This window comes from Musca autumnalis, unplaced genomic scaffold (assembly GCF_047663935.1).
Source record: "Musca autumnalis isolate F117 unplaced genomic scaffold, ASM4766393v1 scaffold_3, whole genome shotgun sequence".
Lineage (NCBI taxonomy): Eukaryota > Metazoa > Arthropoda > Insecta > Diptera > Muscidae > Musca > Musca autumnalis.
Genome location: NW_027411866.1, coordinates 93,355,927 through 93,382,036, shown reverse-complemented (window position 1 = coordinate 93,382,036; position 26,110 = coordinate 93,355,927). Strand labels below are relative to the sequence as shown.

General features: G+C 34.8%; 1 protein-coding gene across 1 annotated transcript in view; it reads left to right on the top strand.

Annotated features, from left to right (window-relative positions):
* The first annotated feature begins 2,678 nt into the window (after positions 1-2,678).
* The window catches only part of LOC141399707 (uncharacterized), a 39,381-nt gene continuing 15,949 nt past the window's right edge, over positions 2,679-26,110 (top strand). Inside the window, exon 1 of the mRNA XM_073978926.1 lies at positions 2,679-3,007. Within this exon, the coding sequence (XP_073835027.1) occupies positions 2,891-3,007 (117 nt within the window). The 5' untranslated portion in view covers positions 2,679-2,890. The remainder of the gene's footprint in view (positions 3,008-26,110) is intronic.

Sequence of the window (26,110 nt, the reverse complement as noted above, 5' to 3'; positions counted from 1 at the left end):
GTTTCATCAGCGCCTATCAAAAATACGTCAAAATATACCAATTTTAATTAGATTCTTCAAGAACCGCGGATGTGCCTCCACATTCAATTTTTTGTGAAAGACCCATATTACTCGCGTATCTCTTTTCTTTTATGACACGCGTTTTCGCAAATATTATAATCGCTAATAAAGGATTCCATTTATGTAAAACATTTTAAAAAAAATCGCGGTTTAGTACGCGGATTTGTCAAAATATATTTTTGCTGATTTTCCGATTTTCAAGGTATCTATATCCGCGGTTTTAGTAAATGGATTCGATCGCGGAAGGCTTCATTAGAACCGTCGCGTAAAAACACTAAATTCACGCGGGTTTCAAAGGAAATGGAATGACAGTTGTAAATTTTACACGCAAAAAATAGGTTTTGTAAGAAAATTCACGCATCAAATTTTGGCCTTTCGACTCCAATTACTAGGATGCTGTAAGGAGCACACTCATGAGATATGCCTCAAACGACGTAAAATCACGAGTTCTATAATTGTGTTAAGAGTTTGGAATATTATCTTCTTGCGCGTCCGGATTATTAAAAAAATTCAAAAAACCCCGAAATTCCGGCTTCAAAATGTCAGCATCAATTTTAGGTGAATGCAGTGGATATATCGAAAAATCATACACTACAATCTTGTTGCCCATGGAGTATTCTGTGATTCATTCTTTGGGGATAGGTCTATAATATGTAAGGTTAAGCCAGAATTCGTATGGGAACATAAAAAAACTTATTGGCTACAACCCATTTTTACTCATTTTTCTACATTGATGCCGACACAACTTGCACGAAAATTGATTTTAATGGTCGACATTATGGGATCCCTCCTCAAACACTTCATTTTAAAGAATTGTAGTCATACTTTATAGAATATGTTAACAGTTCGCGAATTCTGATAGGGTGAAACTCGGATTCATCGATTGCAAAACATTTTTGTTATTTACCATATACCCTCGTTAGCATAAATGCTGAGGGTATCATAACTTGCGCACATCTTAGAATCAGTCAGGGTAACATCACCAAAGAATCTATCTGCCTTCTTTCCAGGGTTGGAGTGCTACTTAACCGTTGCCCACAGTTCGACCATCAAGTATATAGCGAGGGTTGTAGCTGTGTGCTACCCGAACTTCAGAAGGATTGGACAGTTCTCTGATGTCGTGATTGGTGAACTCTCTGAAACTTGACCAGTTAGCTTTCCAATTATGGAAGAGAGTTCAGAGATGATGAAGTCGGTCTGTCTACTGATGGAGACGATTATATGGAGATTGTCTGACGCAAGAGGAACGACGGGTTGCCAAGTGACGTCATTTGTCAAACCAGGTGACACGACGGTTATATCTGGCGAACTATGTCACTCTTCGCTCATTCCGGTATGGTTGTCCTCATCGACCTTGCAAAACGTAGATCTATCAATCTACTATGCCCTTATGGTTATTACCTAGAACCGAATGTCACAACTCAACAACCGAATGCCATCATCTATCAGAACGCTCTATACTGCAGTTGTTGTTGAGCTTGGTTTCCTGCACCACCGCGACCTTAATATTTTTCTTACTCATTAAGTCCACTCTTTCCTCGAACGACTCCGAGGTATATGGCAATTAAATTGCAAAAATAATCCATATGCAGGAATTGGACTAGATACGATTGGTATTAAGTGCAGCGTGTGCGGTTTCTGGTGGGGATGACTAAGGTGGTGTCTCGTATTCTGATGACGATGATGACGATTACTCACTGGGTGCTGAGTTCTCGCAGCACGCGACAACATAGTTCCTGTGGTAGTCCTTTCCTCCTCCAACCCCTGAGATGCACTCACTCCCGACATCTATTGCATCTCAGCGGCAAGATTATTGCTACCGATGATCTATTGAGGAGATGTCTTATGTGTTCATGTCTCTCCGGAAACATAGTTCATCAATAAATATTATGCTGTCGGTTAATATTATTTATTATAGAAACATTTATTTTGTATTCCTTCGATTAAGTTTTTTTTATTTTCCAAATTATATACATATGTAATTTATTATACACATTAATTATACACATAATAATTAGTAGATGCTATATTGTAATCGTACATACTCGTACCTTATTAAATGAACTTGACATTCAAATTGGACTTGTATGTATACGGAAATTGCTTTATTATAAAACTGAATTAAAATAGTACGAAAGAATATCAAAGGACAAAATATGTTCTAAACAAATTCTTCCGCCGGAAATAGTAAATTGAATACTCCGTTGGCGCAAAAAGTTTTTTAAACACAAATCACAAAACACCCTCATCGACACAGAATATTGTACATATGTGTGTGTATGTAATTTTCGAAGTAATTCTCAAAATCGGTTACTTCGAATTGCGGTTTTAGCTTTCCTAAATGTTTCCTGGTTCCTGGTTTCAATTCAACACATCCCTTTGTAGGTCAGGAATGTGGTAGCTCTCCTTAGGGGAGAGAGCTTTTATATCAAGCATGCGCTTACTGAAGTGAGAATATAAAGACAAAGAGAATTAATATTAAGAGAGGAAATCATACCCTTCACGCACTTGTATCTCTTTTTCCGATTGGAATGTGTGACAACATCATAATGAAGTTTACCGGCTTTTGTTGTTAGCAAGCTTTCCATTGGTAAATGTAAACAATACGGAAACATGTCAGTTCTTATTTGAATTTGATGGGTAACGGTAACGGATGCGGAAGCCCGGTAATGTACAGACATAACTCATGAACGCGACCACAAACACGTCGATTACGTACGTGAAGCGCTGGAATTAAAAGTGAACAAGAATAGTAGTTATGTGATATATCAACTCCTAAAGGTGTTTTGTTTTCATTCAATAAAAAATACAAAAGAAATTACTCCCAACAATGTTCAATTTATGGCTTTTAGCTATTGCAGTCACCCTGAGTTGCATATTGAATTCACAGCTGATTGAAACAACCAAATCTTGCCCACTCGAGTGTATTTGTCTTTCGCAAACTCAAGTAAGTCGAAAATGGCGCTTTAAATATATAACATATCCTAAGAGCATATACAGCATTTAGATCAAAATAAGAATAATATGGATAAAAACTTATTAAGAAATTTAGTGTAGCTATTTATGAATTGTCCGATGTTGTTTTGTATAAAAAAATTAAAGTGCATTTAAATTAAAAAAGTTAAAAAACAAATTAAAATTCTATGTGGAAAACAAGTGAGCCAAGGCTATAGTCGGGTCGGACCCACTATATGATATCCTACACGACTAAGCTTTTGACTGGTGAAATTCAAAATATTAAAATTGGCACAGCTTAGCGCCTTTGCTCTGAATGTCTTCATTAATACAGGCCAATTTTGTTGAAACGCATTTAAGTGCATCGTCAGTACAACTCAAATAAAACAAGTGAGCCAAGGCTCTAGTCGGGACGGGACCGACTATGTGGTACCCTACACCACTACCCCTGTGCATAAGCTTTTGACTGGTAAAATTCAAAGTATTAAAATTGGGATAGGTATGTAATAACTCTGATATTTGTGCATCAGTGCCAGTATATATATCATGTGCGGGAAGTCCGTATTTCCCGATATATAGGCTTCGAAAGTTCCGAAAACTATATGATGTTTGACAAAAAATAATTTTGAAAAAAAATTATAATCGCGTTTGCCCTGTTTAGCTTCTGTCCATAGGAGAAAGTCATAAATACCGGCCAAAGGCCGGCTATTTTCCACAAAAAATTGATTTTTGAAAACTTTCTGTGGAAAATGTTCCAAATCCAGCCACTACATTCAACTTGATCCCTTCCATAGACTGGCTTTGTCATTGGAACACCCCTAGTAGAAGCGGAGATATTCGCATAAGAATTAAACTTTGAATTTTTTCCACATAAGTTTTTTGCGCATTCTGACCCCTGAATATTATTCGACCATCACCAAACTCAATGCAATTCTTCCTCTCTGGTACCCCATTCGTGACGATCCGATCAAAATTGTGACCTGTAGCTGGGGCTTAATTCTGTTTCTATGAATGTGAAATGAAAACTTTTATAAAGGAAAAAACTGTCAAATGGAAAAAATTGCAAAGAAAATATTTTTCATTTCAAATTTTCATATAAAAAGAAACCAGCCCCCGAGATATTCGCAAAAAGAATAAAACTTTGAATTTTTCCACACACGTTTTTGCCCATTCCAACCCGTGAATATTATCCGACCATCACCAACATCAAAAGAATTCTTTCTCTGTGAGACCCCCATCAACCCCCAAAATTTCGTGAGGATCCGATCAAAATTCCGACCTGTAGTGTGTTTGCACAAAAAATGGAAAAAGGGATACATTACACTGTGCAACATTTTTAAGGTGATATTGTGCAAACAATTCGAACTGAGGATTTTTTGAAAGTACAGACCCAAACGACAAGAAACCCTAGTTGGGCTTTGTTTTTTCAGATCCAGCTCGGATTTTATGGCCCCATCTAAACATGGTTAAATATTGAGTTTTTAAAGAAATTCGGGGCTATATCTCTGAAACCAATGCAAATCTTCTTCTGACCTCTGAAGCAAATTTGTAGATAAGGACAAGAATAAAATATTTGGAGAAATAATGAACTCGAAAAACTACATTTATTGCCTCAAATTTCAAAATATATGCAAAAATTCCACAATTTTTATACATTTCGCACCGTATCTCCAAAACCGTAAATTTTTTCTGAATACTTTCTTGGAAAAATATTCCCTGGAATATAATACACAACTCTTCAGAACATGTCATTGTTGTAAAATGCCTCTGTGCCGTTGTTTTCAGCACATTTTTCAACAACGATTTAATAAAAATGTCAATAATGTAGTGAAATTCGAAATGCGGTGATAAACTGTTGGTGTGAACTGTGTTTGAAATACGTGTTTTAAAAGATATGATGCAAAATACCGCTGAAACAACATGGAGTAAGCATTTTAGAGTTTCAGATTGTTCTAAAGAATTGTTGAGAACTTTATTTAGATAATTTTTGCAAAAGGTTACTTTGTTCAACACCCAATAGTTTAGCCGATACTGACCAGAATTTGAGCAATTATGTAAAATTGTCTATATTTTATAGATTTTGATGACCTAGGTGGAGTTTTTCTTATATGGTCTGTTCAAAAGATAAGTTCTACTAGTTTAGGGCTACAATATTGCCGAAGAAAGCAAGGCCAAATTTCTATTCGTTTCTGAGATAAAGGCGTGATTAATGCAAAAAAGTGTAGCTTTAGCCCGGTTTAGATGAGGCCATAAAATCCGAACTGGATCTGACAGGACAAAACCCTACTAGGGTTTTTGTAGTCTAAATATGTACTTTCAAAAAATGCATACTAGAAGTTGTTTGCATTTTCAGTGTTGCATAGTGTTATCGACCATTGCGATATCTCTGGTTTTTGACCCAGCAAAATTTGAGGGAAGGGGTTCCATGCGATGACGTGATTTCATGGCATCTTTTGCATTGGTTCAAACGAAGTCGTGAAAGATCCGATCCTTTCATTAGCATTTGAACAACTGCAAAGGATGTCGTGAAAGATCAGATCTTTTCATAAGCATTTGAACCTATGCATAGGAAGTCGTGAGGGATCCGATCTTTTCATCAGCAATTGAACCCATTCTATTGATCCAATAGAGATGAATTTTGTGCTTAATCTATATATATATAAAATTCTTCGAGACTGCCATGATGTTCGAAATTAAACTCCTCCGAAACGGCTTGATCGAATTCGATGAAATTTTGTATGTGGAGTTTTTAGGTCTGAGAATAGGTTTTTAGCTATTTTTTATACTGGTCAGTGGAGTGACCAGGGTACCTCCCCCACAAAATTTTTTAAGAAAACGTGAAATCAAAGATAATTTTTAACGTATTGTATAAAATTTGATTTCAATACTATGATAATAACTGTCTTGATCCTCAATGGTCATCTCGGACGTGGAATATCGCGTTCAGCCCAATTTTTTTAAAAAATGAATAATTATAGGTAATTTCCTTAATTTTAGTAAGCGTGACTACAAAACCGCTATAAACACTGGTTTTAATAATTGGGAAAGCGCCGTCAACCACACATTTTGGAATACAGTACAACCCAAATAATGTGAAATGTCCCTTGACCGAAATTCCAAAAAATCGATTGAGAAATCAGGCAAATCATAATTTCAAAGATGGTTAAATAACTAGAACGTCTGAAAATTGTGCATTGGTCACTAAAGCGATGGGCCAGCAATTCGGTGTATCTATAACCTATCTAAATGTATATAGGTTTCTTTAAGACTGACATGATTTTCTAAATTCAACTTCCGAATCGGCTGGACCGAATTGGATGAAATTGTGTGTAGGTTCATAAGGTGGGAGAATACCGAAAATGGAGGGTGTGGGGGACCTCCCCAACAACGGGTTTTAACAAATCGCTAAATATCAGAGATTATTAGACGTATTGGTACTCAATACAATTGCAGTTGTGGCCTCTGCCATTAATGGGTGTTTTTGAAGCAGAATACAGCGACTGAGTCCAATTTTTGAAAACTTTATTCTTGCTGATTATATTTAAAAATTTAGTAAGTGGGACAGCAAACATGGCATGAACATTGACTTCAGTGTTTGGAATAACTCGATCAAGATACGTTTTTTAATACAGCAAAGTCTAGATAAACCCAATAGCATTTTGAAGCCATTTTTTATGAATCACAGATGTTTTCATGTTTAGGAGTGCAAAATAATAACGTGTTCAATGAAACATCTTTCTGTAAACAAGAAGTTAAAACGACATTAGGTTCGACCGGCCCCAACTTTTATGAACACCACCATAAATTATATTGAAATCAGGTTTAAGCCATTCCGGTTGAATAATGTGGCTAAAACATTTAAAATCCCCAAAAAATCGGTAGGTATCGTTTTATGAATGTAAACATGGATTTATACTGACAATTCTCTGCTAAGATATTTGATACCTCCAAGGAAGACTAAATACCAAATATAGCCATTTCCGATGAATAATGCCGCTAAAACCGTGAAAATATTGAAAATTGGAAGGTATCGTTCAATGAAGGCTACATAAAAAACTTCTACCGAATATTCTATGCGGGAATGTTTTATAGAAGGTACCGTCATATATGCCGATAAATCTCTACAGAAATGTTTTATACCCGCAAGGGAGACTAAATACCAATTATAGCCATTTCGTATGAATAATGTGGCTATAAACTTGAAAATACCGAAGATCGAGAGGTACCGTTCAATGAAGACTATTTAGAAACCTGGACCTGTACCGAATATTCTATGTTTTATACACACGCTGAATACTAAATACCAAATTGCAGCCATTTCGGTGGGATAATGAGACTAAAGCCTCCAAAATATCGACACTCGGGCGCTACCGTTCTAGGGTAGTATTTCAAAACGTGGACCTATGCTAATAATCGTTTGCAAAAATGATTTATGCCTCTAAGGGAGACTAAATCCAAAGTATTGTCATTTCGGTAGGATAACGCGGCTAAAACCTTGAAAATTCCGAAAATCGGGAGGTCAGTCGGTGCTATATCAAAATGTGGACTGATATAACCAATTTTCAATACCACACATGCTAAGAGAAAAAATAGAAACTTCTGTACAAAATTGAAAATCTCTGTATTAAATATCGCGAGCTGTATCTTGATTTCAACAGATAGACGGACATCGTTGTATTCACTTATTTTTTATGTTGATCACGAATATATACTTTATAGGTTCTCCGACGAATATTCCGATGTGTTACAAACGGAATCATAAAGTTAATTATACCCTTCATATTATGGTCGAGGCTATAATTAAAGTAATTTTCTATTTTACATCTGGATATACCATTGCATGTGGCTTATACCAAAAAGTCGAGTTATAGTCAGTTCGGTTATTAGATAGATAAATTGTAGACAGATTATTAAAGGTAAGGTCACATTAGGCAAATATTTGCTGCAAAGACCGGCAGTGTGCGCTTACTGAGAGCAAGTGAGCATAAATTTCAATGCATTATTTCCGCTCACTCGCTTTATGTAAGCGCACATTTCTGGTCGCTGGACCAAATATTTGCCTAATGTAACCTTACCTTAAGCCTTACACGGAAATCCAAAACGACGGGCCAGCAACGCGGAACCGGGTCAGCTAGTATATATATATAAGTTTAATTATTTACAATAGGCTCGAAATCACAACAACGTTGTTAAAACTCTAGTCATAATGGTAATGTCATGGCAAAGGGTTGGTGCAAATGAAATGCCAAAGCATTGGTGGAATGACATGCCAAAGCATTGGTGAAAATGACATGTCAAAGCATTGGTGTAAATGACATGCTTTGGATCCAAAAATAAATAGCATATTTTGGGGTCCACGCTCATATAAAATTCATCAATGAAGATGCTAAAAAGATGACATGCCAGATCACTTTTACCCATGATTGAATGGCATCATTGGCATCGAACATTTTGCTGGCTAAGTGTTCAGTGTGGGTATAAAATATAGAATATTCGGTACAGGTCCAGGTTTTGTAAATAGTCATCGCTAGATTTCTAACTTCGGTATATGTATGTGTATAGCCACATTATTCATACGAAATGGCTACCCAACAAAATTTGAAGGAAGGGGTTCCATGCGATGACGTGATTTCATGGAATTTTTTGGATTGGTACAAACGAAGTCGTGAAAGATCCGATCTTTTCATCAGCATTTGAACCCATTCCATCGGATTTTGGTTTTTTTGTTTACACATATTTTCCTAAATATGTAAGATTAATTATTTACAATACGCTTGATGTTGTCGGAGACTCGAAATCACAACCAACGCTGTTTAAACTCTCGTCGTAATGATAATGTCATTGCAAAGGGTTGGTGAAAATGACATGCCAAAGCATTAGTGTAAATGACATCCCTTGGATCCAAAAATTAACAGCATCTTTTGGAGTCCACGCTCATATGAAATTCATCGATGAAGATGCTAAAAATATGACATGCCAGATCACTTGCACCCATGATTGAATAGCATCTTTGGCATCGAACATTTTGCTGGGGACCACCTATGACAAACTACTTCACATCATTGTAAAGGTGATATTTTCTACTTTCCTTGCCAGGTTTTGCTTTTGATATACTTCTTACAGAAGATAGATATTCATTTTGAAATAAAACTTTGGCCTTTTCTCCAAATAAGTTTTTTTCACATTCCGACCCCTGAATAATATCCGACCATTATCAAAATCAATAGGTTTTTGCATCTGTGGGACCCCTATTAACACCCAAAATTTCGTGACGATCCAATCAAAATTGTAACGTGTAGCATGATTACAAAACAAGTAAAAAAGTATCAGTCGGCTTAGCCGACAGAGATATACCGTCAGGCTGTGTGAATTGAAACGTCCATCTATGAACAGTATCGAACCTACGGTTTACGGACTTTGTAGCCCCTTCTGAAATTTGCCGGCAAAAAATATATTTGGTTTGAAGCTCAAAAGTGTTGCGGAGAATGTATTTAAATGAATGGACCGACATAGTCCATTTAGGAAGTGGATCTTATTTTGGGATTCTTTAATTTTGATAGATTTTGTGCCCACCAGTCATTTCAGTTGGTCACCGTATAACATAGAGGTAAAACTACATTTGGACATAATATTAGAAGATCCAATGTTTGGACGGTTGCCCCGTTCAGCAGATATATGGCGTACTATTTTAGAGACATTTTTTAACTTTTAATGGTGGGGGGAGGTTCCGGGCGGTGCGCACCGATAGTTTGGACTATGTTGTTACCACAAAGATAAAAGCAATTCGAAAGCAGGCCGTAAACGATTTTTTCCGAAATTTTGTGTGAAGGAGTTGACATATATAGTCCATATTCTAGCCTGATCTATGTTTCGTAGATATATTACGATGGCAAAGTATGGACGAAATCCGTTTCTGCCTTCAGGAGTTATCGTGGGCATAAATTTTCCGAATAGTTTCGGACTTTTGTGGGAGAGGTACCTAAAAGAATGGACTGACATGGCTCATCTTCGAAATTAAACTAAGTTCAGACAAAATATTACGATGGTAAAATTGTAGACCGAATCGGCAGATCCGTTGGAGAGTTATCGTGCTCTCCAATCACTACACATTGCGCCATAGGTGATTTTTACAACTTTCTGGCTATTTTCTCGGGAAGTATAGACTTGCCCCAAATAGAACTTGTACCTTCGTAATGGGGCCAGCGAATACAAGTTGCAACAACAAAAATTAAAGCAATTCGAGAGCAGATCCTAAACTAAACTTTTTCGAAGTTTTGTGTGGAGTGGATCGACAGAGTCCATATTGAACCTCATCTATGTCTAGTAGAAATTTCACGAAATGCAAAGTATGAACCAAATTGGTTTTTCCCTTCAAGAATTTTCGTGCGCACAAATTTTCCGAACATTTTCGAACTTTTGTGGGGGAGGTACCTGAAGGAGTGGACCGATATGACCCATCTTCGAACTTAAAACAAATTTGAACAAAATATTACGAAAGCCAAATTTTGGACAAAATCGGATCATCCATTCGAAAGTTATCGTGCGCACCAGTCAGACAGACAGACAGGCGGACGGACATTGCTACATCGACTCCAAATTGTATGAAACACATTTCGTCCAAACTTACTTGGGGTCTAACAACATTATTTCGATGAGGCACATTTTGCCCGTATGAAACCAAAAATGTTTTTCAATCGATGAATCCGAGTTTCACCCTTTCCGAACTCGCGAACTGTTAACATATTCTATATAGTATGACTGAAATTTTTAAAAATGAAGTGTTTTAGGAGGGATCCCATAATGTCGACCATTAAAATTATTTTTCGTGCAAGCTGTGTCGGCATCAATGTAGAAAATTGGGTCAAAATTGGTTGAAGCCAACAAGCTTTTTATGTTCCCATCCGATTTCTGGCCTAACCTTACATTTTATAGACCTACTAGCTGAACCCGGTGCGTTTCGCTACCCCTTTAGATTGATATGCATTTGAAATTTTACGGATTTTTTAAAATCAGATAGAAATAAATTCAAAAATTTAAAGTAAAGTATTTATTGTAATGCTTTAGGAGATACAATGTTTTTTGTTTTTTCTTCAGGAGCGTAAACAAACAAATCGGCCGGTCTACCAACACGTGAACATGCAACGTAGAGCTGACCATGAGAAAAGCAAGAACATGCTAAATTTAGGCCGCATACACGAAGAGTCTGCCCTTGGGATTTATTTAGTCAATGCAAACGTCAAACGTACAGGAAACTGCAATCTTTTAAAATTGAAGGGCGTTTCTCTTGCTATTAGAGGGATTCGAGGTAGAATTACATCTGAACCTATATACTTCCCAGTAATAATGGTTGCCTCAATTAAATAGTTATGTAGTTTTTTTTACTGTTAACCTTGTACCATTGCAAAGGCGAGGTGGTTCTATGTTTCTTAATAAAATAATAGGAACACCAACTTTTTGCACTAAATTATGTGGTGGAAAGCCTGAAGATCCAACGAACTTAGGAATTCAACCGGATAGTTAACCGCGTCGTCTTCAGTTGTCACAGTGTCAATGGATTTGTACGTTCGTGCATTTCCTGAAATTCTATTGACTGAAATTCTTTCAATATAATTTACCAATTTGTTTTGTAGACCAATTCCCGCCACATATTCCAAATTTCATTGAAATGGGCTTACATAGCGTGTTTGGTGCATCAAATACATGAAATCGGCCGAAAATATATATGGGAGCTATATGTAAATCTGAACCGATTTCAATTTTGTAGATAAATTTTCGCCACATATTTCAAATTTCATTAAAATTGGACAAACAGAAGGTGTTTATTGCATAAAATACATGAAATCGGCCAAATATATATATTGGAGGTATATCCAAATCTGATCCAATTTCAATATAATTTGGCAAACTAATTTATAGGATCAATTCCGTCAAAGATTCCAAATTTCGTCAAAATTGAACATACATGGCGTATTTGGTGTAGAAAATACATGAAATCGGCCGAAAATATATATGGGAGCTATATCCCAATCTGAACCGATTTCAAAATAGTTTGGAACATTTATTTCTGCAATAAATTCCGTCACACATTCCAAATTTCATTGGAATTGGGCATATAAAACGTGTTTTATGCATCAAATGCATTAAATCGGCCGACAATATATATCCAAATCTAAGCCGATTTCAAATTACTTTGGCAAATTTATTTTTAGACCAAATTCCGTCACATATACCAAATTTGAAGACTGTATCGATAATCGTTCGTTAGATATCAGCATACAAAGTCTACAGTTTTTGGAGGTACTTCCGATCCTGAGGCTATATCTCCAGATCGGGGCGGAATTTTTAAGATTTATATAGCCTGTGACACTTTCAGGCCGTGTGGTAATATACTCTGAAAGTTTCAGGAAGATCGATTCAGCGGTTTTTGAGTCCATAAACTTCAAACAAACAAACGTACAAACATTTTCCTCCGTTATAGATATACTCGTAGATACCGCACAAATTTCATTGAAATAAACATGGGAGCTGTAGCCAAATCAACACCGATTTCAATACTTATTTCTACACCAAATTTAGTTACACATTGGACATACATAGCGTGTTTGGGGCATCAAATACATGAAATCGGCCGAAAATATATATAGGAGCTATATCCAAATCTGAACCGATTTCAATATAATTTTGCATACTCATTTCTAAAACAAATTTAGTTACACATTTCAAATTTCATTGAAATTGGACATACATAGTGGGTTGGGTGCATCAAATACATGAAATCGGCCGAAAATATATATAGGAGCTATATCTAAATCTGAACCGATTTCAATATAATTCGGCATACTCATTTCTACAACAAATTTAGTCACACATTCCAAATTTCATTGAAATTGGACATACATAGTGGGTTGGGTGCATCAAATACATGAAATCGGGCGAAAATATATATAGGAGCTATATCCAAATCTGAACCGATTTCAATATAATTCGGCATACTCATTTCTACAACATATTTAGTCACACATTCCAAATTTCATTGAAATTGGACATACATAGTGGGTTGGGTGCATCAAATACATGAAATCGGCCGAAAATATATATAGGAGCTATATCCAAATCCGAACCGATTTCAACATAATTTGGCATATTCATTTCTGCAACAAATGTAGTCACACATTCCAAATTTCATTGAAATCGGACATATGTAGCGTGTTTGGTATATCAAATACTTGAAATCGGACGAAAATATATATGGGATCTATATCCAAATCTGAACCGATTTCGATATAGTTTGGCACATTTTGTTATAAGCCACGTTCCGTCACGCATTCCAAAATTTATGGAAATCGGACATATATAGCGTGTTTGGTACATCAAATACTTGAAATCGGACGAAAATATATATGGGAGCTATATCCAAATCTGGACCGATTTCGCTATATTTTGGCACATTTATTTTTATGCTAAAATCCATTACACATTTCAAATTTGGAGTCTGTATCTGTAACCGTTCTATAGATATTTGCATAGAAAGTTTAAATTTTTTGGAGGTACCTCCGATTCTGATGCTATATCTCCGGATCGGAGCGGAATTTCGAAACTTTTTATAGCCTATGTTACTTTCAGGCGATGTAGTAATATACCCTGAAAATTTCAGCAAGATCGGTTCAGCGGTTTTTGAGTCTATAAATTTCAAACAAACAAACAAACATACAAACATTTTTCTATTTTATATATATAGATGTCAAAAGAAAGAATCACAGATTTTTCGATATATCCACTGCGTCCACCTAAAATTGATGCTGACATTGTGTGCTCCTTACAGTATCCTAGTAATTGGAGTTTAAAGCCAACATTTGGTGCGTGAATTTTTTAAAAAACCTTTTTTTGCATTTAAAATTTACAAGTATCATTCAATTTCCTTTGAACCCCGCGTAAATTTATTTTTTTTACCCAACGTATCTAATGAGCCCTTCCGCGATGCGCATTAAAATCGTATGTACATTGCGCGACTTTTACCCACTTTAAGGTTTTTGGCATTGTGAGATGCAACTGACGTCACACAATGGCCGCTGAGTGAAATATCGAAATATGCATAGATATTGAAAGAGATTGATTCGCTGTATCCTAAATCGGATGCGCATCAACCGACTTTAACGGATTCGCGAATAACAGGCTTTTTGATTTTCATATTTTTTGAATGATTGTTATTTCAATATTACTCTTAATTTCCTATCCTTATAAGTTATCACAGTAAGCAGTTAAGCTCTCGCGATCGTAAACCATATTTCTTTAAGAGAATAAAAACCGCTCGGGCGAACTTTTTATACCATCCACCACCATTGTTTTAAAGTACATATGAACAATTAGTAACTACTAAACTCTTTCTCTACGTTAAGTATAATTTCTTGCAATCGCTTTATACTGATAATTTTCAGTGTGGAGGTTTTTTACCCATTGAGATTCCAAAATCCCAGTTTACATCCACTTCAGAAGGAAAATGTTGCAACACAATCTCTTTTAAAGAGATTATCGTTGCTCTTTCTATCCTCTCATTAAACACAGTACCAAATTACATCAATCTCGGTTCGAAAATTTTACAAAATCCCCTCGAGATACGAAAAGTTGGGCAATACCGGTCCATGAGTGTTAGACTAAAACCTATATATCGTCACCATAAATGCCGGAAGTCGTAACCCATAAAAATAAAATTTTACAGCAGAAGCAAAAAACGTTATAAAACGAAAAACTGTTTTATGGTATATAATTCTTATGAGGGCGAGTATTCGGGATATTATCAATCCTATACGAATGGGAGTAATAAATGAAACCAAAACAGCGGAAACGCTTGGTTTTTGGATCCGTCATTACAACAAAATCTGCAATATTTTCCCATTTTCCGAAATGCCATTTCTTGAATAGGATCGTTGTTTTTGAACGTTGAAGCTTGAAATTTTGCCAGAGCATGTATTTTAGCTTATCGTATCAGATTCTACCAAAAAACGAATTTCGATTTTCATGCCGGATACGTCTTCCGGCATTTATGGTGACGATATATGGTAATATTCAAAAAAGTTTTTCAATCGTTGAATTTGAGGTTCACCATTTAATAAGTCGCGAACTGTTAATATATTTTATAAAATATGAATATATTTATATTAATTGAAGTGTTTTAGCCACGATCTCATAATATGGACCATAACAAATAATTTTCGTGGAAGCTGCGTTGGTGGTAATATAAAAAAATGGAAAAAATGTGTTGAAGTAAACATGTTTTTTGTGTTCTTTTTTGATTTCTGGCCAAACCACGCAAAATTCGAACCTGTGCTCAAAGAAAGAACTAAACAATACCCCTTGGGGAACATGGTTCTAGTGTATGACTTTTGGATATGTACACTGCATCCCCCTAAAATCGATGCTGACATTTTGAAGTTTTGATTTCAGTGTTTTTCGAATTTTTCTTATAATTAGAGGGTGCAACTAGATAATAATCCAAACTAGTTTATAGGATTGTAGAACTCGCGATTCCACGTCGTTCGATGTATATCTCATGAGTGTGCTCCGTACAACTTCCTAGTAATAGGAGTCCAAAGGTGAAAATTTGGTGCGTAAATTTTCAGAAAAAACCTATTTTTTGGCTTTAAAATTTACAACTGTCGTACAGGTACCCCTGAACCCCGCGTGATTTTAGTTTTTTTACGTGCCGGATCTAATGAGCTCTTCCGCGGTCGAATCTATCCACTAAAACACCGGATATAGATACCTTGAAAGTAGGAAAATCTGCAAAAATATATTTTGACAATTCCGCGAATTGAACCGCAATTTTCTTTGATTATTTTTGCATAAATGTAATCCTCTATACGCGATTACAATATTTGCCAAAAAGGTGTGTCACAAATTACAAAGATTCAGGAGTAATATCCCTATTTATCCCAAAATAGAATGTGGTGGCACATCCGCAGTTCTTGGCGAATGTGTCTAAAATAATTTATATTGACGTATTTTTAATAGGCGGCCATTGAAATCGGATGCACCTTATAATCATATGCACATCGCGTAATTTTTGCCCACTTCAAGGTTTTTTGAATAGTAAGATGCAACTGATGGCACACTTTGGTCGCTGAATGCAACATGGGAAAATCCATGCATATTGATAGACATGGACTCCCTGTATCCGAAAAGCACATGCACCTCAACCGATTTAAACCAATTCGCGAATTATACGGTTTTTAACTTCTATGTTTTTTCTTTGATTGTAATTTCAATATTACTCTCTACTTCTTATTTCTATTGCTTATCACAGAAAGCAAATATACTTTCACGATGACTAATTACTTTTCTCGTAGAAGTTTAAGCAATATACTTCAGGAATTGGATCGAAATTTAGCGTAATAATAGAATAACTCCCAACATTTACTTTTCAAATTTTTCGTATTTAACCAAAAATATATTTTTAAAATAATTTCCAACAATAAGTTTCCGTTCTTTGTTGTTGCTGTAATATGCAATTTATAAACGTGATCTTTATAATTTTGGTCTCACATTTTTCTACGCGTTGTCTAGATTCTGTACGTATTTTTAAATTATTTTTTTATTTATTTTGATATTATAGTTGACCTTTGGAATTTATATTCTTTGAGTTATTAGTTTGGCTTGAGGTCATCGGAAAATAAAAAAGCAAGTTTTATTTTTGATTTTTTATTTTATAACTTTATTTTTCCAATATTTCGGCCATCGTCGATGGTCATCATCAGGGTTGTAGCTTTAAACAGAAAAACAATAACACTTATACCCCGTTTATATATAACCGGATTTAACAAACCGACTGGGTTTTAAATGTCAATTCCATTGCTTATATTTCAAACAAATCCTCTCAAAGAAGGTTAACCCTGCAAAAAGCTCTAATATAAACAACATATTAGTTACATAAAAATTATTTAACAAAAATATAAGATTTTTGTAATAATTACATTTGTTCTTTTGTTTTAAAGAACTTGGTAAGACATTAACTTCCACTCACGCGCAAAGGTATTTTCTTACTAAAGCTTTTTATGTTTTTCTATAGTGTTTCTATAGATTTGAGCGCAATTTTCAGTATCGGTTTTGTAGTTAATACGATATTTTGTTGGTACATTTATAATGTGGAGCATTTCCAACATATATCGTCGTCTGTAGTTGTTTTCTTGTGCTAGTATTTGCACATCTTTTAAGTCAGGTGTATGTCCTGTTACTGCACAGTGGGCTGCTAGTGCAGTTTTTTTGTTCAATGGGTTTGTTTTTTACCCTTTGGTCAGATTTATGACCACTGAGCCTTGTTTTTAATTTAGTTTTGGTGGTCCCGACATAAACCTTTTCACATGTACTGGTGGCATCGCCGTTACATTTTATCTTGTAAACCACGTTTGATTTTTCTTCATTGGGAATTTTTGCCTTTGTGCGGCTGAAAAAGTTGTTGTTTGTATTGTTACTTTTTAATGCAATTTGGTATTGTTCTTTGTTGAATAAATTTGAATTGGAAAAACGTTCAGAGAAGCCAGACACATACGTTGATCTCTTGTATATTTTCGCTGTTTTGGGTTCAGTAATAACACTTTTATTGGTTTTCACCTGCGTTATTAAATCATTAATGGTTCTTTTTGGGAAGTCATTCATGGCTAAAATCTTTCTAATCTTCATTTCATTGGTTGCGTGAAATCTTTTATCGCTTATGTTAAGCACTCTGCGTATAAAATTTGTTGCAGTATTTATTTTTATGCGTCTTGGATGTTTTGAATTGTAGTTGATAATCCTTCCAGACGCCGTTGGTTTCTGGTACCAATCTAACATCAGTTTATTTTCTTGTCGGATTACCAGTGAGTCGAGGTATGGTAACTGATTATTTTTCTCACTCTCCATTGTAAATCGTAGTTGCTGGTTATACGCATTTAAAATATTGAGGGTAGTATCGACTTCATCTCTTTTAACGATGCAAAATATGTCATCGACATATTTGGTCAGTATTCTTGGTTTTGTTGTCAATTTTTCCATACTCTCGTCTAATAATTTTTCCATGATAATATCAGCGATTATTGGTGATATCGGGGAACCCATTGGCATACCTTTGAGTTGTTCATATATTTTGTCATTGTATAAGAAATAGCGTGAGTCCTTAATACACATGTTTAGCATATCTATGAATAGATACATAGGAATGTTTGTATATGCTTTAATTGTATTCCACTTCTCTTTTATGGCATTTATTGCAAGATTTACTGGCACGCTGGGGAACAAAGAAACGACATCAAAGGAAATAAGTATTTCGTCGTTGTCAATAAATTGCTCGTTGACTCTAGACTTAAATTCACATGCATCCTTTATATTATATTTTGAGTCTTTTGTCAAAGACTTCAAAATGTTGGCCATATATTTTGATAACTCATACGTTGGCGAGTTTATGAAAGAACATATAGGCCGTAGTGGAGTTCCTTCCTTATGGATTTTTGGTAGTCCATAGATTTTTGGTACTACCGAAGTTTTGTTTATTAGTTTGTTTTTGTCATTTTCATTGATGACTTTCATATCAAAGAGTTGCATGATTATTTTGTTGCACTTTTCTTGTAGTGCCGTTGTGGGATCCTTTCTTACGCGCCTGTAAGTACACATATCCATGAGTAGTTGCTGCATTTTTAAGTCATATTCGCTTTTCAACATTGCAACCGTTTTTCCACCTTTGTCTGAGTTGAGGATTAATATCTCCTTGTTATCTTTGAGGAACTTATTAGTTTGTCCCACTGTATTTAAAACAAAGCGATCTCTTTTACTCAGCTTAGTGTTGCGCATGTAATCATTAATGAGTGTTATTAAGTTTATTCTCGCGTTTTCACTCATTAATGATTACATGCGCAACACTAAGCTGAGCAAAAGAGATCGCTTTGTTTTAAATACAGTGGGACAAACTAATAAGTTCCTCAAAGATAACAAGGAGATATTAATCCTCAACTCAGACAAAGGTGGAAAAACGGTTGCAATGTTGAAAAGCGAATATGACTTAAAAATGCAGCAACTACTCATGGATATGTGTACTTACAGGCGCGTAAGAAAGGATCCCACAACGGCACTACAAGAAAAGTGCAACAAAATAATCATGCAACTCTTTGATATGAAAGTCATCAATGAAAATGACAAAAACAAACTAATAAACAAAACTTCGGTAGTACCAAAAATCTATGGACTACCAAAAATCCATAAGGAAGGAACTCCACTACGGCCTATATGTTCTTTCATAAACTCGCCAACGTATGAGTTATCAAAATATATGGCCAACATTTTGAAGTCTTTGACAAAAGACTCAAAATATAATATAAAGGATGCATGTGAATTTAAGTCTAGAGTCAACGAGCAATTTATTGACAACGACGAAATACTTATTTCCTTTGATGTCGTTTCTTTGTTCCCCAGCGTGCCAGTAAATCTTGCAATAAATGCCATAAAAGAGAAGTGGAATACAATTAAAGCATATACAAACATTCCTATGTATCTATTCATAGATATGCTAAACATGTGTATTAAGGACTCACGCTATTTCTTATACAATGACAAAATATATGAACAACTCAAAGGTATGCCAATGGGTTCCCCGATATCACCAATAATCGCTGATATTATCATGGAAAAATTATTAGACGAGAGTATGGAAAAATTGACAACAAAACCAAGAATACTGACCAAATATGTCGATGACATATTTTGCATCGTTAAAAGAGATGAAGTCGATACTACCCTCAATATTTTAAATGCGTATAACCAGCAACTACGATTTACAATGGAGAGTGAGAAAAATAATCAGTTACCATACCTCGACTCACTGGTAATCCGACAAGAAAATAAACTGATGTTAGATTGGTACCAGAAACCAACGGCGTCTGGAAGGATTATCAACTACAATTCAAAACATCCAAGACGCATAAAAATAAATACTGCAACAAATTTTATACGCAGAGTGCTTAACATAAGCGATAAAAGATTTCACGCAACCAATGAAATGAAGATTAGAAAGATTTTAGCCATGAATGACTTCCCAAAAAGAACCATTAATGATTTAATAACGCAGGTGAAAACCAATAAAAGTGTTATTACTGAACCCAAAACAGCGAAAATATACAAGAGATCAACGTATGTGTCTGGCTTCTCTGAACGTTTTTCCAATTCAAATTTATTCAACAAAGAACAATACCAAATTGCATTAAAAAGTAACAATACAAACAACAACTTTTTCAGCCGCACAAAGGCAAAAATTCCCAATGAAGAAAAATCAAACGTGGTTTACAAGATAAAATGTAACGGCGATGCCACCAGTACATGTGAAAAGGTTTATGTCGGGACCACCAAAACTAAATTAAAAACAAGGCTCAGTGGTCATAAATCTGACCAAAGGGTAAAAAACAAACCCATTGAACAAAAAAACTGCACTAGCAGCCCACTGTGCAGTAACAGGACATACACCTGACTTAAAAGATGTGCAAATACTAGCACAAGAAAACAACTACAGACGACGATATATGTTGGAAATGCTCCACATTATAAATGTACCAACAAAATATCGTATTAACTACAAAACCGATACTGAAAATTGCGCTCAAATCTATAGAAACACTATAGAAAAACATAAAAAGCTTTAGTAAGAAAATACCTTTGCGCGTGAGTGGAAGTTAATGTCTTACCAAGTTCTTTAAAACAAAAGAACAAATGTAATTATTACAAAAATCTTATATTTTTGTTAAATAATTTTTATGTAACTAAGTGTTATTGTTTTTCTGTTTAAAGCTACAACCCTGATGATGACCATCGACGATGGCCGAAATATTGGAAAAATAAAGTTATAAAATAAAAAATCAAAAATAAAACTTGCTTTTTTATTTTCCGATGACCTCAAGCCAAACTAATAACTCAAAGAATTATTTTTTTTAGAAATTTTTTGGACTCTGATTTAGAATAAATAAAATTTATTCCAAGATTTCTTCAATATTTTTTGATTTTCCGCGAAAATAAAAATAAAGTTAGCAACTATTTTAGCATCTACGGATAGATATCAAATGCTGCTATATATGTATATATACATGGTCATATTACAACACAATAGGAATTTTTAAAAATTGTTTCTTTACAAGAGAGTAAAACCGCGTATAACTCTTGAGTGCAGCATCCAATTTTGTGAACGCGAACACATTTGAAACCACATTTTTTTCGTAACCCATGTACCAAAAATGGCGGATGTGCTCGCCAAAAAAGTTTTTAATTTTTTTTCTATGTAATTGTAGAGGAAATTTGAAATTTACAATATATATTCTTGATCAGGATAAAATTCTAAAACGTCTAGGCATGTCCGTCTGTTGTAAACACTCTAGCGTCCGCAATAATTGAGATAGAGCGCTAAAGCTTTTCACCCGAGTATCTTTTTGCATAGGCAGGTAAAATTCACGTTTTGGTATAGCCCGACTCTATTTCAAGTACCTTGAAGTTTTTTTGTACTTTTTCTTATTAATTTTATTTATTATTATTATTTTATTTTTTTTTATTTATTTTTAATCCTAAGTGGTGCAATATATTCGTGATTTTTTCAATATTTTTAATCTTAGGTGTGGCCACATAAAAGCAAGGGTGATTTTATAGACCCTTTCTAAAAGAAGGGGTAAACAAATCCAACACCAGTACCGTGTGGGGAATTTTGTCCTGATAACGCAAACGAGTTTCTAAAATCGATTCGGTGAAAAAATTTCCGCACCGACTGCGATTACTAAAGCGCTTTTCATATTTGTTCTATTTAAAAATTTAAACTATCGGGGCAACGCACAGTGCGAAATATGAGCACTTCAGCTCAGAAACTTTACTAAGAACTTTTAAAGGAAAGGGAGTATATTCCTAACATTTTACAAAAAATGTTTCTTATATTTGTGGATAGTGTGGGGCTCAAATCGGGCCACATAGACCCGCGGTTTGTTGTAGCGCTCATGTTACGGCGGCTGCCGTTTTTAGGGTTTTTATTCATTTTCTGCAATTGGAACTGATTTTTTTTTTTCCAAATTGCAACTTTTAAAGGAAAGGGCGTAGATTCCTTAAATTTTGCAAAAATGCTTCTTATATTAGTGAATAGTGTGGGGCTCAAATTGGGCCACATATACCCTCGGTTTGTTGTAGTGCTCACGTAACGGCGGCTGCCGTTTTTAGGTTTTTCATTCATTTTTCAATCGATTTTTCTGCAAATTGGTATATTGTGTTTTCAGCGGACAGAAAACTTATGTACAAAATATTTTCAATACAGGTTCGCGTTTAGGTATAGCCCCCATGGAACAGTACCGGCCGATAGGACATATTTTAAATGTTACAGACACATCGTATTTAGTTGTATTTTGGCATTTTATGTTCTTCGTAGATAGGAACCTCTGTGCGAAATATTTGCAGCGTAGGTTCGGGTTAGGTATTTTAAAGGTTAAAGACAAAATTGCAACCGATTTTGATGCAAATGTAAATTTTGAGATGTTAGCGAATAAAAATCCTCCCTACACATCCATTAAGGAGAAACATTTTAATAATTTTTTGTTTTCATTTGTATCTTTAATGTTTATAGGTCTATTCAGCAGGTCTGTACCATTAATTTTATTAATAATGTCTCAGATTAAGTTCAGGTTGGCACTGTATTACAATTTTTAACGTATATTGGTATTTGCTACACAGCATCTAAAAATGTTGCACTATATGCAAATCACTAACATTTTCAGGTCAAAACTATGAAAAATAGCGAGACGATAATTAATTTCACATAAATCATCACTTTTGAAATGTCCACGGAAAATAAAAAAATATATTTTGAAAACTTCAAAAAAGCACATCTTTATTGCGCTATAACAATATGAGTTTTTTTTCCGTTTTTTAAAGAATAAAATAATTCATGGTATGCTGAATTACCATTTGTCTGCGCAACTACATTTTTTTAATGAATCGAAATTCTATTTCATGGAAAAAATATGAAACAAAATTGCAACTTTTAAGTGCATTTTTAAGTCGTTTCGCTGAGTAAATCGCCAAACTGAGTACGGGCCATTTGCAGTGAAGTACTAAGCTAACGAATTCAATAAAATTTTAATTAATTTTATGTACTTTCAAAATTCCTTAAAGTTCCACTTAACTTCCCATATTTCGCACTGTGCAACGCCGTTAAAGACTAGTATAATATAGGGCAAGCCTGGCTAATACAGGACTTTCCATATATCATTAGATTGTTTGTACGTACTCTGGACATAACCCTTAATAGCTTCAAAACTAGAAGTTTTTAGCCAAATTGCCTACAAAGGGACATTAATTACGATCATGCCAAAATTACGTCAGGAACATCATTCTTTCTGTCGGAGTCAATAACAAAACTACTAAAAACGATAGGGAAACAATTAATCCACCGTTCTGATTACTAAAATGGCACAAAACGCCAACAATATGGTAATTATTAATCGATTATTATGGTTCATCATTTTCAATGCTCAATTTAAAAATGCCCATTTTTTGTTTTCCGGTTAAATTTTTGTATAATGGTACTGCAAACGGATTTTTTTGTATGCCATATTAAAGACAGCCTACAAAATTGTTTTTTGATTTACATTTTTTATTTCAGATTGCATTATTTTCAGTGACAGTCACTGTATATTAAGATATAAATAAATTATTAAGATATAAATCTGTCCGATTTCATGTGTATTTGCATATTCTTTCACATTTAACAAGCTCATAAGCAGATATATGTACCGGAAACTCGAAAGACGGCCAGTAAATCTATTTCTTTTCTCCTTCGAATAATAAGCAATGACGTGAAGGTGAAGCTAGATACTTTCATTACTGAAGAGAATCTATGTATCTAGGTTGTATACACATTCAAATCAATAGTCGGCTCCGTCCGACTTTGATCTTTTCCTTACTGGTTTTATTTTTCAAAATAGTCTGGCTTCATCCCGTTATTGTTGTTTTAATATTTAAAAACAACTAACTTATTAATGAAGGGAAAATTAGGAATTGTTCGCCAAGGGGTAAGGCTAGGAAGGCTATTGTTTCGATACTCACCATAGAATCTCATCAGTTCTTTCATTTTTAAGCGGTATTATGTCGTTGTGCACTTGTGTGTAACATGCAAAAGGATGCGAAATAACCCAGTGTCAAAGATTTATGGTCTGTTCCTTTACTTTTAAAAATGGTAACAGTGGCAAAAAATAGTAAAAGTGTTGAACTGCTATATATATATAATATATAAATTGTATGCTTTTTAAAGTAAGGGAACACTTTGGGGGTAAAAAATGGTAAAAACTTGTAACCTCAGGCACGTAAATGAACACGACTATAAATACATAAAGATTGGAAAACTCAATTGTTAATATTTGTCAATAGATGGAGTTAAGCTCTGTTGTTACGATATCATAACAACATTCTGTTAAGTAGTTAACCATTTCAGGCGATTTTAACAGCTAAGTTCATATTCAATGAACATTAAACAGTACGGACTCAGGATTGCTTTCCTACCATTTGTGTAAACCGAATTGCGCTTTAATGGGGTTTTTAACATTAACATACCCCTGTTGTTGATAAAATGTTTATATACTTTGTTCCATAAAAATTTTTGCATTATGCACCTTTTTTAGTCTTTATAGTTCTATGTCTTTCCCAGTGTTCCTTTTAGGGATACACAGAATCACTCTCTGAGATGAGTTTTGCATGTCCGTCTGTCCATGTATTTTTTTGTGATCAAAGTACGGGTCGCATTTATTTTCCGATATAAATAAAAATTCGGGAAGGACGAAAACTATTTATTTTGGTAAATCGATATGCTATATCCAAATAGCACCCATATATATTTTCGCCCGATTTTAGTTATTTAATGCACCAGTCGCGCTATATTTGTCAAATATTGATGATATTTGAAAAATTTGACGGAATCTGGACCAGGAAAAGTTCCCCAAACTATATTTAAATCGGTTCGTATTTGGATATAGTGCCCATATGTAAGCTGATTGTGTTATCTGTCGAACAAAAACATATCTCTATCCGTTCAAAAGTTACAGAATTTTGAGCAGGAAAAACGGATTCTGAACCACTGTGTGGCGTTAGTTTCAGTCACGTCGAACTTTTTATACACTCCACTACGAACTGCATTGAAGTACATAGGGACAATTAGTTTCCTTTCGTTTACGAAAATACTAAGCTCTTTCTCTGCGTTAAATCTCATTTCTTGGAGGAGCAGAATATGTTAACTGATGATAATCAATTTATATTGGTTTTCTGTGTGATGAGATTCCAAAACACCAAGATACATCCACTTCGTATTTTCCTTACGAAGCAAAACCCATTAAAAACTCACATGGGGCGTCATCGTCGTTCTTTCCAAAACATGGATGAATATTTATAATTATCCGAATTAAGCTTGCGAGTAAGTTTTCTATCTTCTGGGAACACAAAATTCCAATTAACAATCAATTCGGTAGAAAAATGTGACAGTACCAAAACGTTATAGGTCCGTTTTGGTATAGTCTGGACCTATACCGACAAATTGCAAAACAAGACAAACCTTCTCCGCTGTTATGTCTGGCTTACTTCCATTGTTGATTTAATATTTTTAATTTTGTTACAAATATATTGGCCACCACTGTACCTACTGTCGATTTGGGGTAAAAGTCCACGTTTTAAATTAGGTATAATAGAACCGCAGCGCCCACCCAACCAAAGTACAGAAATTTGGCATTTGGTCTTCACTAAGGGGTATACAAAAGGTCCACGTTTGGATATTGCCCTCCTTAGAACGGTATCGACTGATGCACTAAATTCAGTTTTTTCTAGTTCTTGTGTCGAACAGGCGACACTTACGGCCTGTTTTTGTATTTCGAAACGAAAATGTGTGCGCATAAAACACACCCAAACTTTAGTTTTGGAAATATTATTTGCTTTTGGTTCAAAAAAAAAAAAAAAAAAAAAAAAAACAAAAAGAAACAAAACAAAAAAAAAAACACACTCGTTTTTGGAATTGTTTCTTACGAATTCATTTCCTTATCGACATACATAAACAGGCTGTTAAGTTCTATTGCATTAG